Raw genomic sequence first — 15,043 nt, 5'->3', positions numbered from 1 at the left:
ACTGCAGTGCCTGAGACTGAAAAATAGCAGAAATAACCACCGTAGCCCAAGAAAACAGTTAATTAGCTTCTTTTTAAGAAAGCAGGTATACATTGTCTGGTTTATCATGGCCTAGGATTAGCCTTCTAAGATAAGACATATAACATTGAAGCTTTTGTTTTTTGTTGAACTTCAGTCAGCAGGAAACTATGCTGTTCTATATATAGATGAGGGTACTGAGCCTTCTTGAACAGAAAATGTTTGAGTTTTTTTTTTTTCACCAGTGGTAATGGATTTAAATTAATAATTTGTTCATAGCCTCTGTCCTTTCAGGGACCTATGACCCACATTTCTGAAATACTGTCTGGGACTGAGATGTGATGAACAAAACTAGAAGACACACAGAGTCTGACCAACAGCCCATCCCTACCAGCACTGTCTCTTTCTGATGGAGAAACCAGTGGTGGCTTTTCTACTTGAATTTGTCCCTAGATGCTGGTGAGTGTTCTAGCATGCTTGGCTGAGCATGGGTACTAAAAAGGCAGGACAGACTCAGCAGGACTGTGCAAGTCCCAGCTGGGCCATTCGCTAACCTGGCCTCTTGGTCTTTGACTCCTCATCAGTTAAATGGAGAAATCTAGGTGCCTACCTCACAGGCAGCTGTAAAATTAGAAGGCAACGCTGGTGCAGTGTGCTTCCCGGACATCAACACTGAGAGCTGCTGTTTTAACTAGGAGTGTACATCAGCACCAACAATTTATCATAAATTAGTTATTATGGATATTATCGACTAATTTATTAAAATATTTCCTTTCGTGTTTTAATATTTTTGATCAGCAAAACTTTCTGGGCGATGGTTTCCCAAGATCAAAGAATCAATATTCGGGCATTGGAAAAGGGCAGGATTTCTACTGAAGCAAACAAAAAAATCAAAAGCAGATTCTCTTTCTTTTGAAAATATACTTCCTGGGCTGGGCAAGATGGCTCATGCCTGTAATTCCTCACTTAGGAGGCTGAGGCAGGCGGATCACAAGGTCAGGAGTTGGAGACCAGCTTGGCCAACATGGTGAAACCCTGTCTCTACTAAAAATACAAAAAAAATTAGCTGGGTGTGGTGGTGTGTGCCTGTAATCCCAGCTACTCGGGTGGCTGAGGCAGGAGAATCGCTTGAACCCAGGAGGCGGAGGTTGCAGTGAGCCGAGATCACACCATTGTACTCCAGCCTGGGTGACAGAGCAAGACTCAGTCTCAAGAAAAAAAAATACACTTCCTTTTTTAGCCTCATAAGCTTTAAAAAGGTGTTATTAGTTTGTACAGTCTAATTTTAACTGTCCTTAAAGTTAAACAATTAGAAAATTGGTTAGACAATTGGCAAGGAAATTGGTTAGACAATTGGCAAGGATGGGTCTTGCTCACAGTGACATTACTTTGCACTAAAACCACATCATGTCCCTTGGAATAGCAGTTCAAGCTGAAAAATGACATGTACATGTAGCCACTTAAAGATGATAAACATAGGCTTTAAAATCAAAGAACTGACCTACAGTAAGAGGCTGACAGTGCTGGCTTCCAAGGGGCAAGGACAAATGTATAACTGGAATTGCGTGAGACTTTTGAAGAGATGATCATCATCATCGTAAGAATCTTTCCCTGGAAACGTATTTCATTTAACGCTGTAAGCCATTTGTTATGTCATGAAAAACACTGCACTTCAAATCAACACCACTTCACAAGCAAATAACACCTAGGCATTCAGTTTCATTCTTGCTGAGGCACTGATTCACATCTATGTATTATTAGGGAACACCCTCATTAGTAGGTGAAACATTACAGATATAAGCCAATACAATAATTACGTTAGACTTTTAAGGCTAAAAGAAACCCTAGGGATCCTCTTGTTTAGGAGCAAGAATTATTCTTTAGAATTTCCTGTGACCCTTGAGGCAACATGAAGAAAAGTAATTGTCACCATGAAATGTATTTATCCAAGGATTGTAAATTGTATGGTGCTCTTGAAAGATCTAAAAATAATCATGAGATAGAATTTTAGAGATTGGAGGGATTTCGGGGTTCTAATGATTTCAATTTCTTCTGTCCAATGTAAAAACAATTCCTTTTTCCATATTCTTGACAAATTCCTCTCTAGCTAATATGCAAATATGAAAAGGGGACATTATAAGCAAATAATGAACTATTTGTATAAACTTATCAATGTTATTATTTTAAAGGAAAGATTGCTTTATTATTGTGTGCCTATCACAATGGTTGGCATGCAGAGATCAATGGGTGTTGCTAAGAGTTCAAGATGATTCTGGAACTTTCTTGCATCTAGTTGACCATCCAGATTGCCTAGCTTATCCAATGTTAACACAGATGTACGTCGACTACGCCAGCAGTGGCAAAGCCATTATACTTCTCCAGTATTTCACATTACAGTTAAACTACTTCAATGTATCAAATCTGCAGTTACAGAGCTGGATTTGCCCTTAGCAGATGATTCGACCTGTATATGGTTTTTCTTTACATAAGTACATGAGTAAACCACTTGGGACTGCTGTTGGCCTGATTTTACTCAAAAATCTTCAGTGCCCTCTCTGTTGGCACTTGGGTTCTTCCTTATGTCTGATTACAATGTTTTGTCATCAATCTCATTCTCTATGCTATGTCTTCTAAAAACTTGGAGAATAAATGCCAACTTCCTTTTCTTATTAAAAATCTCATTGATTTTCTGGAGATAGTATATCAGCTCTTCCTTTAATCTGCCTAAATGTTCTCTCATTTCCTTTCTCCTCTCCATCTGGTTATTCCTCTCTCTCCTTTTCTTTTTTTTTTTGAGATGGACCCTTGCTCTGTCGCCAGGCTGGAGTGCAATGGTGCAATCTCGGCTCACTACAATCTCCACCTCCCAGATTCAAATGATTCTCCTGCCTCAGCCTCCCGAGTAGCTGGGACCACAGGTATGTGCCACCATGCCCAGCTAATTTTGGTGTTTTTAGTAGAGATGGGGTTTCAGCATGTTGGCCAGGATGGTCTCAATCTCTTGACCTCATGATCCACCTGCCTCGGCCTTCCAAAGTGCTGGGATTGCAGGTGTGAGCCACTGTGCCTGGCCTATTCCTCTCTTTTAGCTTTTTGTATAAATGCAGCTCTTCAGAGAAGACCACTCTGAATTTTATGGACCAGTTGACATTCCTGTTGCACATTCTCCTCCTCCCTCCCTGCACTCTCATGGGCACTGATCTGTCTAGGTTATACTCCCAGCAGGTTCTAAGCTGCATTGAGGGTATCTTCTGTATTTTGTTCTCTGTTACATCCCCAGGGCCAAGCCAGAGCCTGGTCTAGAAAATTCACTCAGCAAAGAACTGATGGATTTTCTGGTTGCTAAGCAAACACAGGCATCATCCCTTCTTTTTGCAGGGTCTGTTTTCATTCAAGGTTTACAAGCCAGTAATTACCTGAAATTTTTTCCTGGCAAATGTCAGAGATTTCTTCATCTACCTGCTCAGGGACTTTAGGACAGGGAGAGGTAAATAAAGAATGAATTTATTAGAAATGTATTTATTTGTTCATTTTTAAGGCCCATAGGTGACAATTTCCATCAGAACTAAATGTATGGTACTTAAAATTTTCCTAAACTAAAACACATTGGGTATAAATAAAGCATCATTGAAAATATCTATTAGCCAGGCATGGTGGCTCATGCCTGTAATCCCAGCACTTTGGGAGGCTGAGGTGGGCGGATCACGAGGTCCGGAGTTCGAGATCAGCCTGACCAACATGGTGAAAACCTGTCTCTACCAAAAATACAAAATTAGCTGAGTGGTGTCACATGCCTGTAATCCCAGTTACTCAGGACGCTGAGGCAGGATAATTGCTTGAACTCGGGAGGTGGAGGTTGCAGTGAGCCGAGATCATGCCACTGCACTCCAGGTTGGGTGACAGAGCAAGACTCCATCTCAAAAACAAAAACCAAAAACCAAAACCCAAAAAATCTATTGATATTTTGCATCAATTGATGCAAAACACTCATTCATATTTTGCCTTTTTAATTCAAACTCAGAGATTTCAATTATTCTTCCCATGTGAACTTATCTGGTCGACCAATACACTCTTTCCTCTAATCTGCCTAGGATGTACCCACGTTGCCTTTCTCCTCCTTACGTGATTGCTATTTTTCAGGTCTCAGCATAAAATTCTGGAAGTTAACTTTCAGGTTTAGTCTGAGGACACTGGATAGAGCTGGGCCATCAAATACAATTCCCTACACCTTAGCAATCTTAGCATCCCTACCTTAGCTAAAGATGATGACCCCTCCCCCACTTTGTCATTCATGAAGGATTTGCTCCAAGAGAATTAAAAGAAGGAATGGTGTACTTCAATGATGGCTAAGGTTCATAATCAAAATTATAATATCTGGAGCTCTAGTTTGATATTGCCCGACCTGACAAGCAAAGACCTAGGTTTAACTTTCAGGGAGAAACTTCATACGTTGCTTCTAACATCAAACACAACACAACAGGAATGGCCCGACAGGGAACGCAGGAGCAGATCCACAGCAAAAACCTGTTTGTTTGTTCCTCCCTCCCTTCTCTTTTCTTTTTTCCCTTCTTTTCTTTTCTTTCTTTCCTTTGTCTTTCTTTTCTTTTCTCTTTTTCTTTCTTTCTTGAAAAGCATGAACATATTCCCCTACTTCAAGTTTTCCACATTTGGACAAATAGCAGGGGTCAGCATATCCTGAGTGCAATGGATAAGCCTCACCCTGGGAAAACCATCTTCGTGATCATGGTATCTTCACTGCCAGGTAAGTATGCAAAAGCCTGTTTCTATAATTAGGAAAGTTTGTAACCAAACATTGATTGCAATAGTAAGATACTTAATCTATTTCAAAGATTAGAGTAACTTTTAATGAAAACCACTCAAAAAATATTTTCAGAACACTCCCTACATGGCAGGTACTATGGCAGATTAAGGGTCAAGTGCTATTGTGGCCCATTTGTGCTGCTATAATAAAATACCCGAGACTGGGTAATTTAAAAAGAAGGGAAATTTATTTTCCCACAGTTCTGGGGGCTGGAAAGTCCAAGATCAAGGCGCTGACAGGTTTGGCTGTCTGGTGGGGCTCCATCTTCTCTCTGGGAGAAATGGAGCACCCTCACATGGTAGAAGGCCGAGAGAGCTTTATGTTGCTGTGTGAAGTCCCTTTCATAAGGGTCTTAATGAAGTTCATGCAGGAGACACCCTCATGGCCTAACCATCTTTTAAAGGCCCCACCTATTAATACTATCTCATTGGCCATGAAGTTTCAACTCCTGAATTTTGGAGGAGACACACTCAAACCATAACAAATGGGAGACAAGGATGGCTCCCATCCACATTAAAGAGAGAATCCATAAACACAACCCGATGCAAGTATGCAAAAGGACTGTGTGCAAGAGGGCAGAGCTCTGTGTGGGAATCTGAAAAGGGATCACAGAGGACCTGGTATTTTAATAACGCCTTGAAGAACAAGAATTTTTCCTTGCAAAAGAAGCTGGCATGGGTGATAGAGGACAGGATGGAAGACAGTGCATTCTGAACAGAGGGAACAGTTCAAATTGTTAGAACAAAGAAAATTTAAAAGGTTACAAACCACCAATACTGCTTAATATTTATAGAGCATATGCCTTGTGAGAACTCAAGCCATCAATAGGAAGCAGATTAATAAGCAAAAGAGTATCACTGCAGCTGTGAGAGGCTCTCCATTCATTCAGTTATTCCCTCACTCACACCTGTAAGCCAGGCCCTGTTGTAGGCACTCTGGATGCACCCATGAACAAAACAGCTCTTGCCCTTGTAGACTGTATGTTCCATTAGGCGAGAAGAGCAACAAACCAAATGAAAGGCAAAGGACACAAAATGTTAGATGGTGAAAAATGCTTTCACAAGAATAAAAGGAGCTGGGGAACAGGATGTGTTGCGAGGGGGGTTGCAATTTTGACCAGGAAGGACCTTGTTGAAAACGTGACATTTGGGTAGAGACCTGAGGCAGGTGAGTGCAGGAGCCCTGAGGATATCTGAGGGAAAAGCAGTCCATCTAGGGGAACAGCCAGTGCCAAGCCCCTGTCAGGAGGCGTCCAGCATGTCCAAGAATGTGTGAGAATGGCGGGAAGGCTGCTGGCTGAGGGAGGAGGGAGCAACACAGAGGGCGGTTGATGAAGCGAGGGAGGCCACAGGGGCAGGACAGGTTTCAACACATGAATTTTGGAGGACAGACACTCAAACCATAGCAGGTGAAGAGACAAGGATGGTTCCTGTCCACATTAAAAACACAATGTATAAACACATAACCCAATGCAAGTGTGCAACAGGCAGAGCTCTGTATGAGAATCTGAGAAGGGGTCACAGGGACTTAGTATTTTAATAACGTCTTGAAGAATAAGTAGATTTTTCTCGGCAAAATCTAAAGTGGAAGTGGGCCTTGGGCCATGGCGAGGACTTTGCTTTTCTACTGTTAGTGAGCTGGACAGCAGCAGGAGCATTTTGGGCACAGCCACTGTTAAGCGCTGAACTGTGTCCCCAGATACATCCATATGTTGAAATCCTAAGCCCCAGGACCTCAGAATGTGACTGTATTTGGAAGTAGGGCCTTTAAAGAGGTGAGGAAGTTACAATGATGTCAGTGGTGTGGGCCCTAATCCACCATGACTGGTGTCCTTATAAGCAGAGGAGATGAGGAATAGCCAAACACAGAGGGAAGACCACGAGAGAACACAAGGAGAAGACACCACCTGCAAGCCAAGGAGAGAGGCCCTGGGAGAAGCCACCCCTGTCAGCACCTTGATCTCAGACTTTCAGCCTCCAGAACTGAAGGCAATAAATTCCTGTCATCTAAATCACCCATTCTGTGTTACTTTTTTATGGCAGCCTGGCAGACAAAGACAGTCATGATCTGACTTTCCTGAAACCCTGTCTCCTTGCCTGCTGTGGTGGGGATGCGCTGCAGAACAGGTGTGGATGCAGGACACCAGGTGGGAGGAGCTGCAGCGAGCCAGGCAAGGCTGACTGAGGCTCGGGCCGATGGAGGCTCAGGCCAGGGGAGCAGGAGCACATGGGAAATGGCCGATCCTATCCCTGACTATTCACAGTGTGGACCAGATAGTATTTGCAGTCAAATGTAGGGGACCAGAGAAAGGAACGGGTCAAGGGTGACCCCAGGTTTTTTGCATGAGCGACTGAAGATATGAAGTAGCCTTTAATGGAGAAGAGAAAGACTTCTTGAAAGTGCAGTCCCTTAAGAATCTTCCTAAAATTCCTTCAGGGTCAACATGGGTCTACATTCCACTTTCATTTTACTAAGAGGACACTAGAACACAGAGAACCAATCAACCGAAGTAAGATCAGAAAGAAAAGGAGTCCCGATTAGGACTTTACATCCGACTTCTAGGATCAATGCCAATGAGACCACAGAGCTTGCTGGAGATATTAAAAATAAAAACACTGCATCATCTTTGAAATGATAACAAAGGCATAAGAATGATATAATAGACTTCGGGGACTCAGGGGGAAGGGTGGGAGGACAGTGAGGGATAAAAGACTACACACTGGGTAGAGTGCACACTGCTCAGGTGACAGGTGCACCAAAATCTCACTAATTACCACTAAAGAACTTATCCATGTAATCAAAACCACCTGTTCCCCAAAAATGATTGACATAAAAATAGATTTTAAAAAAGGTCTTCCTATAATGGAGTCACTAGATAACCATGAATTCTAGCTCTCTAATGATTTTTTTAAAAAGCTTGCTCCTTAAAAACGAGAGTAAAGACAAGCAAAGAATATAAAAATGAAAAAAAATGCAGAGGTATTAATTAGAATGGAAAGTTGAGGGGAAATCTAAATGTAAAAAAAAATATTTGAAATGTTAAAACATCACCTTCAAAAAGATTTGGCTCCCCAGCGTGAGGGGAATGAAGACAATCAACTTGAGGAAGCATACCCAAATGAACAAAAGTCTCCAACAAGATTGGATCAAAACTACCCTAGGGTCACTGAAGACAAATGGTATGTGCTAGCTCATGCTCAATACCATTTGTTAGCTGCTTACTATGTGCCATGCAATCACTCCATTGATTTGGATTCATTAAATAATTTGATCCTCATAAATGACCCTAATGAGGCTACTGGCATTTATGATTATCTTTACTTTACAGATAAGGCATGAAAATCAAGCAGAGGTTGAGCCACACACTAAGGATCACACAGCTAATATGTGGTGTGTTTAAGATTCAAACTCTGGCAGTTGATTCTGGAACTAACTGAAGTGGGGGTGATTACTGCCTCCAGCTCAGCCCCCACTGCCCAGGGCAGCCCTGCAATTTTGAATAAATATGACCCTTTAAATTTGCTTCAAGTGGACTCTAGCTCCTTCCCCCAAATCTTGTGAGACAAAGCTATAAATAAGCAAGTCACTGTTTAGTGCCATCAAGCAGGCTTAGGCAGGGTAATGTCTAAGAACTTCTATGCTGGGTGTCGTGGCTCACACTCATAATTCCAGAACTTTGGGAGGCTGAGGCAGGAGGATCACTTTAGACCATGAGTTTGATGCCAGTCTGGGCAACAAGGCAATACCCCATCTCTACAAAAAATATTAAAAAAAAAAAGTAACTGAGTGTGGTGGCACGCACCTGTGGTCCCAGCTACTCAGGAGGCTGAGGTGAGGGAATTGCTTAAGCCTGGAAGGTTGAGGCTACAGAGAGCCATGATCATGCCACTACACTGTAGCCTGGGCAACAGAGTGAGCTGCTGTCTCAAAAATAAAAAAATATAAATAACAAATAACTTCTCCACATAAAACAGAGGAGATTTGGTATCATCTCAGGGGAAAATGAACAAGATGGTATAAGATCTAGAGAAGTCCTTAGATGAAGAGAATGGTAGCTATCTTCAAAGATTTAAAAGCCTTTTATAGGAAAGGAAGATTAGAAATAAGATCGGGGAAGGGGCAGATATAAATTTCAATCAGTAAAACTTTTAATAGAGAGGGAACTTTGTAACAGTTGGACCTTTCTGACAATGGAGCAGGCTATCTTGGGACCTGGAAAAGGTCCTGCTGGAACAGAGACCAGAGGATCAATGGTCAGGATCACTGCTGTGGGCAAGGGCTTGGTGGCCTGGATGGTCTTCAAGGCCCCTTTCAATGATAAGATGATTTGTACAAATGTATGGTCCAAACAGCATTGATCTGTTTACTTCACCATTCAAGTTTTTACATTCCTATTTCATCAGGATCAGACTGTCCGTCTGGACTGATGTGCTACGGTGACATTCTCTGAGATTTCGGGGGGCAGCAATGTCACGAACAAGGGGGTCGATCCAAGGAACTTTGTAAGCAGGATACCCGAGTGTCTGGTAATGTCTCTCCCTTCTTGCAGAGTTTTTTGGGGTCACTGGAAATTGCCAGGAGGACAAAGAAATGACTCTTTCTTTCTGCATAAAACTTTGTTAAAACAAGAATGAAATCATGTTGACAGGCAACAGGGAGCATTTTTAAGTAGCAACAATCCGGGGGAAATTATCCAAAACAGCTGGTGATTCCCTCTCTACACTGAGCAGTGTGGCCTGTGACCTTGGCCTACTCTCAGATTCTTCCTGGAGTTGATGGGGACACTCAGAAAAAATCTCTCCAATTTGTATTTGGAAAGAAGGCCTCTGGGGTCGTCTTCGGGAAGAAAGCTTCTCTTTCTTTAGGGTGGTGATCTTGTCAAAGTGATGCATGTATTAATCTCTGCATCCTGGTTGGTCTGTTAGGGCAACCCTACACTTTGACCTCGAGTGGGAAGTGAGGGAGAAAGGAGGAGGAAATGAATCTGGGTTGGGACAAAGCACAGAGACTGCCTTGGCTCTGCTGCATGTCCCAACACCCCTCCACCCAAAATCTCACTAGATCTACCCATTGATCTAAATTAAACTGAAATATTCCACAAATATCCACCTGTATAACAAAACTTGTTAGTTAGCATCTTTAACTGAACCTTTTAATATGGTTTTTAAAATCGGAAGCATATTTAGCAATATCCTATTAATTTCACAAGTATCTTTTCTAATAACCAAAGCTCATGAGAAATACAAAAACCTACTGTGTGCACGTAGACATGGGGTGGGCAATGATGTTGACTGCTGCTTGTCTTTAGGAAGCAGCTGTGTGTTAGTACAAAGAGCTCTAGGCTTGGAGAGGGGAGACCCAGGCTGGAGGGTTGGCCTCTCAACTTGCCACCTAGGGCAATGTTTTCCAAACATCTACAGGGAAGAAACAGTTCTTGTTCAGTTCTTTAAATCTTTAATTCACCAAAAACTGATGCTTTTGTAAAATATAACACAAATAAAAAAATAATGAAGCCCTTTTTAATGTCAAGATTCAACAGACATGGAATTATTCTGTCCAATTGCTATGAGAGTATCTAAAAGCTTGTTCTCGATGTCTGCATTTACGTGGTTGCAGATGTCAGATAAGCCATTTGTGGGCTCCTCTTTGAGAAGGTGGCTTTAGGGAACTTAGCGAACCTCCTCGTTTAGTTTCTCCAAATACTCAGTGTCCATAGGTGATGTGAGGATTAAATAAGATGACGATGACAGTGATGACAATGTGTATGTGTAATAGATTAAAAGGTACCAATCACATTTAAAATTATTATTATTCTAATTAATAACAAGAGTAGTTGCAAATGATAGCAAGGGGCCAAATTAAGTTTTTTTTTTCCTTTTGCAGCAAGGGCAGTGTTAACCACAAGTAATCAAGTCAGAATTCCCAGACACAGCGACCTCCCAGCGAATCACTCATTTCCCAAACGCAGAATACTCAGCTAAGAGGCAGGAGCAGAGAAAGCCACAGAGAGTCAGGAAAGCAGACCCAGAAGCTCCTGCCTGTGCATCTCAGTTTTGGCTTTCTGGTGATTTGCTGGTACCTCCAGACTGCAATTTTCCATGCATAGGACCCAATGACCAGCAGCCACAACTACAGGACAAGCATTCAGCTCCCAGTCAGACACACCCTTTCAACCTGATACACACACTTTCTCCTGTCACACCAGGGCACTAAGTCAAGCAAAGTGCCCTAGAGCCACAATGGGAATCCCAGTTCCTTGTTGGATCTGAGGTGGGTGGTGGTGTTTCAATACACACACACACACACACACACACACACGATCATGTGTGCACACATAATCAAGAGTAATTCAGAACCAGTTTGAGAGAGCTCCCTAGGTGGTGAGGAGTTAGGGGCATTGCTGCAGGCTTGCCTGTGGGGCCATCTTTGCAGATCCCCCTGAAGAGCAGCTGGAGGCAGATTCCAGTGAAAGAGGGAGCTGTCCTGGTAGTGGCCAAGTATTGGTAGCACATGCACATATAATCAGACCCTGGGACTCTGCTTCTTCCATCAGCAAGAACAGGGAATATATTTCCACCTTTCCCAGCCCTCCTGTGTCCTTCCAATACCTGCCACCCCTTATCTTCTTTTACGTTTGAATTCTTTTGAGTATCATAAAAGTAACATAAGGCAGTATAGAAAGCGATGAAATATAAAAGTATTTTCTCCCCACTTCCCCACCCCAGGGGTAAATGCTATTATTGACTGTATACACATTCTTTTTTTTCTTTTTATTGAGATGGAGTCTTGCTCTGTCACTCAGGCTGGAGTGCAGTGGCACGATCTCCACTCACTGCAACCTCCGCCTCATGGGTTCAAGCAATTCTCCTATCAGCTTCCCAAGTAGCTGGGACTACAGGTGCACGGTACCACACTAGGCTCATTTTTTAATTTTTAGTAGAGACAGTTTTTCACCATATGGATTAGGTTGGTCTTGAACTCCTGACCTCAGGTGATCCACCTGCCTCGGCCTCCCAAAGTACTGGGATTACAGGCATGAGCCACTGTGCCTGACCTATATATATATATTCTTTTACAAAATGTTAATGCTTACATGTGCGTGGGTATGTACATGTGTATGTATCCGTGTACATCCACACATATACAAAGATGGATATACAGCAGGTCCTTGAATAAGGTCATTTCATTCAATGCCATTTTGCCATAACACTGATGAGAAAAAAAAGCTGACTCCCAGCTGGAGCCATCCTCTATGTGGAGTTTGCACATTCTCCTCATGACTGCATGGGTTTTCTCCATCTACTCAGGTTTCCTCTCACATCCCTGAGATGTACACGCCAGGTGACATGGTGTGTCTACACTGTCCTAGGTCTGAGTGAGTGTGGGTGTGGGTGTGATTGCACCCTGCTAGGGGATGATGTCTGACCAGAGCCAGATCTTGCCTTGTGCCCTAAGCTGTTGGGACAGGCTCTGGCTAGCCACCACTCTGAACTGGAATAATTCGGTAGTCACCCAATTCGTTGCTTTTATCAATCTTTCTTAAATGTATGTACAGCTCATATTTATCTCAATGTTTAATATTAGAAGTGTTCTGGTCTTCATTTAGAAGTTTGGTGATATTTTTGTGACCAGAAATATGGCATAGAACTTAAGTCTTGTTTATATCCGTGAACCTATGGTGAAGTTGGTTTTGTTACATTTTATTTCATGGAGATTGCAATTTCTAAAAAAATTTTTTAATTTTTTTAAAATTACCTTTATTTTATTTTTTTTAAGACGGGGTTTCACCATGTTGGTCAGGCTGGTCTTGAACTCCCGACCTCAGGTGATCTGCCCCCCTTGGCCTCCAAAGTACTTGGATTACAGGTGTGAGCCACCATGACTGGCCAAAGGCTGCCATTTTCATGAACCTATTGAGGACTGTGTATATATACAAGCATATATGCACGCGCACGTGTGTCTGTGTATACCAACATTCATATACTCATACATATATACACAAGCATGTATATATATATGTATATATATATAAAAGCGTGTGTGTGTGTGTGTGTGTGTGTGTCTGTGTATGTATGAACGTTTTTCTTTCTGCTAAATGTGATTATCCTAGAGCTTTTCAGTTGGCAGCATTTATTTTCTTCCATGCTTTGACCTTCAGTTTTTCGTCTTGTTTTACTTTCAGACTTTTCCCTCTAGTGGGGATGAGCCCTTATTCACATTCCTAAGTCATGGTCCAAATCCCTAAGCCCCGCTCCCCAGCCAGCCCCTATCCGCCTGTCTTCCCTCCCGGTGCCCGCCTTTACCTTTCCAGCCTCTGCATGGTCATGGCCAGTGTTTTGTTGAGCTCGTCTATCATCCTGCAGCCAGAGGGATGCATGGGGAGGGAGCCGGTGCTGGAGGGGAGGTGCTGGCCGTGGCTGCCGTACTGCAGCTGGTGCTGGATCTGGGACGGCAGGACGGTGTGGTGGTGCTGGGCCACACCCTGCTGGCTGCTCTTCTGGGCTGTGTAGGACACCAGTGAGAGGTCTGGCCCCCCCACAGGCATACAGATCATGACTTTCTTTGGAGGTAGCGGAGGCGATAGTTTCACTGGCAGACAAGGCAATTTCACAGGGGCGCCAGGATCTGTGGCAGAAAGAGGGTGAGAGGCAGATGTGAGTTTGGGGGCATCAGAAGAAACCCGGAACACCAGATGCACTCATCTGGAGACTGAGGCCATTGAGGTGGGCCTTTCAGGTAAAATACGTTGATCGGAGATACCAGCATGATGAACGCTACTCAGCAAGAAGCATCCATTGACTCTTGTTTCCTACTCCAAGTGCCCTGGCCATCGGGCCTTCAGGAACCCAGACATCGGTGGTGTCCAATGCACAGTATGTCAGATGGAGACCTGAAAGCAGCCCAGATAGTAAGGCAGGGGGAAGGAGGCATGTGATGAACATTTCTGCTTACGGAAACCCTTGGGCCATCAAGTAAACCTTTGCTAGGATATGCAAAACTATGGTCTGGATGCAGTGTGTCCCTGCAAAAACTCATGGTGAAATTTAATTGTCAACGTAAGGATGTCAGGAGGTGGAACCTTTAACAGGTGGGGCCTGGTGAGAGGCAATTGGGTCATGGGTGTGGATCCCTCATGAATAGATTAGTGGTGGGTGTGAATTCTAGCTCTCCCGGGAACAGATTAGTTCCCAAAGGAGAGTGGGTTGTTTAAAAAAATCCGGGCTTTTCAGTTTCTCTCCTTTGCTTCCTCTCTTGCCATGTGCTCTCTGCACACACCAGCTCCCCTTTCGCTTTCCTCTGGAAGCAGCCGGAGGTCTTCAACAGCAGCAGCACATTTCTCATACTTCCCAGTCTGCAGAGATGTGAGCTAAATAAATATCTTTTCTTCATAAATTACCCAGCTTCAGGTATTGCAACAGCAACAGAAAACAAGACTAAGACATGCCAGTCTATAATATATGCCTAAAATTTTGCCATTATGATGTGAATAGATCCTTTCAAAGCTGGCACTTCCCAACAGGCATGGGATTTAAAGCCAGGCCCAGGGTCAAGTCCACCAACAGCATGTCACTCTGCTGCCAACCTTAATTCCCCCATCTGTCACCTAGGGACAACAATCCTGCCGTGACAGAATGCTTTGTGAAGATTAGTTTTTGCAGATCCTGGCTTGGGTGCCTGAGTGGGGCAGGATGAAAGTGACTGCTGGCCGGGTGGGGACACGCAAGCATGGGCTGCTGAAACAGTAAGGAGGCCCCCCCACCCAGGGCACTCCAGGCTGTTGGATCCTACCTAGAACCAACTTCTGGGTTCCATGACAACGCCACTGAAGCTTCCTAGAGATGCTCCACATTTGAGCTCAGGGTCAGACTAGTCCCCAGGGCATTTTTGGGGAGATGTTGTAGTCTGCTGCTGTACCCCATGTTTCTGGAAATCATTTAGCATTGGAGGGGGACCCGGCTGAATTTCTTGTAGGTTGCAGGCTTGCCTGGGAGAAGCATGGTCTGGAACAGCACAGCAGGGAGGAGTGGGGAGTCTCAACGGCACACTGGCACACCCTGTCTGGGGGCACCACACAATTCTGACTCTCCATCTCAGAGGCCATAGATCCTTCTCCAATGATCTATCTGCCTAGAACATGGCCTTCCTCCAGTTTAACTCACAGTCCTCCTGAAATGCCATTCCTAGAGCACAAATGTGATCATG

At 43.6% G+C, this 15,043-nt stretch overlaps 1 protein-coding gene and 1 pseudogene across 12 annotated transcripts in view; both read right to left on the bottom strand.

The window, feature by feature from the left end:
• The window catches only part of PHACTR1 (phosphatase and actin regulator 1), a 600,452-nt gene that overhangs the window by 78,920 nt on the left and 506,489 nt on the right, over nucleotides 1-15,043 (bottom strand). For all 12 annotated transcript variants that reach the window (XM_074398444.1, XM_074398447.1, XM_074398445.1 and 9 more), the window contains one exon: nucleotides 13,144-13,465. In XM_074398444.1, coding sequence (XP_074254545.1) covers nucleotides 13,144-13,465 — 322 coding nt within the window. The remainder of the gene's footprint in view (nucleotides 1-13,143; nucleotides 13,466-15,043) is intronic.
• LOC120361163 (U1 spliceosomal RNA) lies at nucleotides 4,644-4,788 on the bottom strand (annotated as a pseudogene).

Source organism: Saimiri boliviensis, chromosome 4, assembly GCF_048565385.1.
Source record: "Saimiri boliviensis isolate mSaiBol1 chromosome 4, mSaiBol1.pri, whole genome shotgun sequence".
NCBI lineage: Eukaryota > Metazoa > Chordata > Mammalia > Primates > Cebidae > Saimiri > Saimiri boliviensis.
The sequence above is the reverse complement of the archived record's forward strand: the minus strand, read 5'-3'. Positions and strand labels throughout refer to the sequence as shown.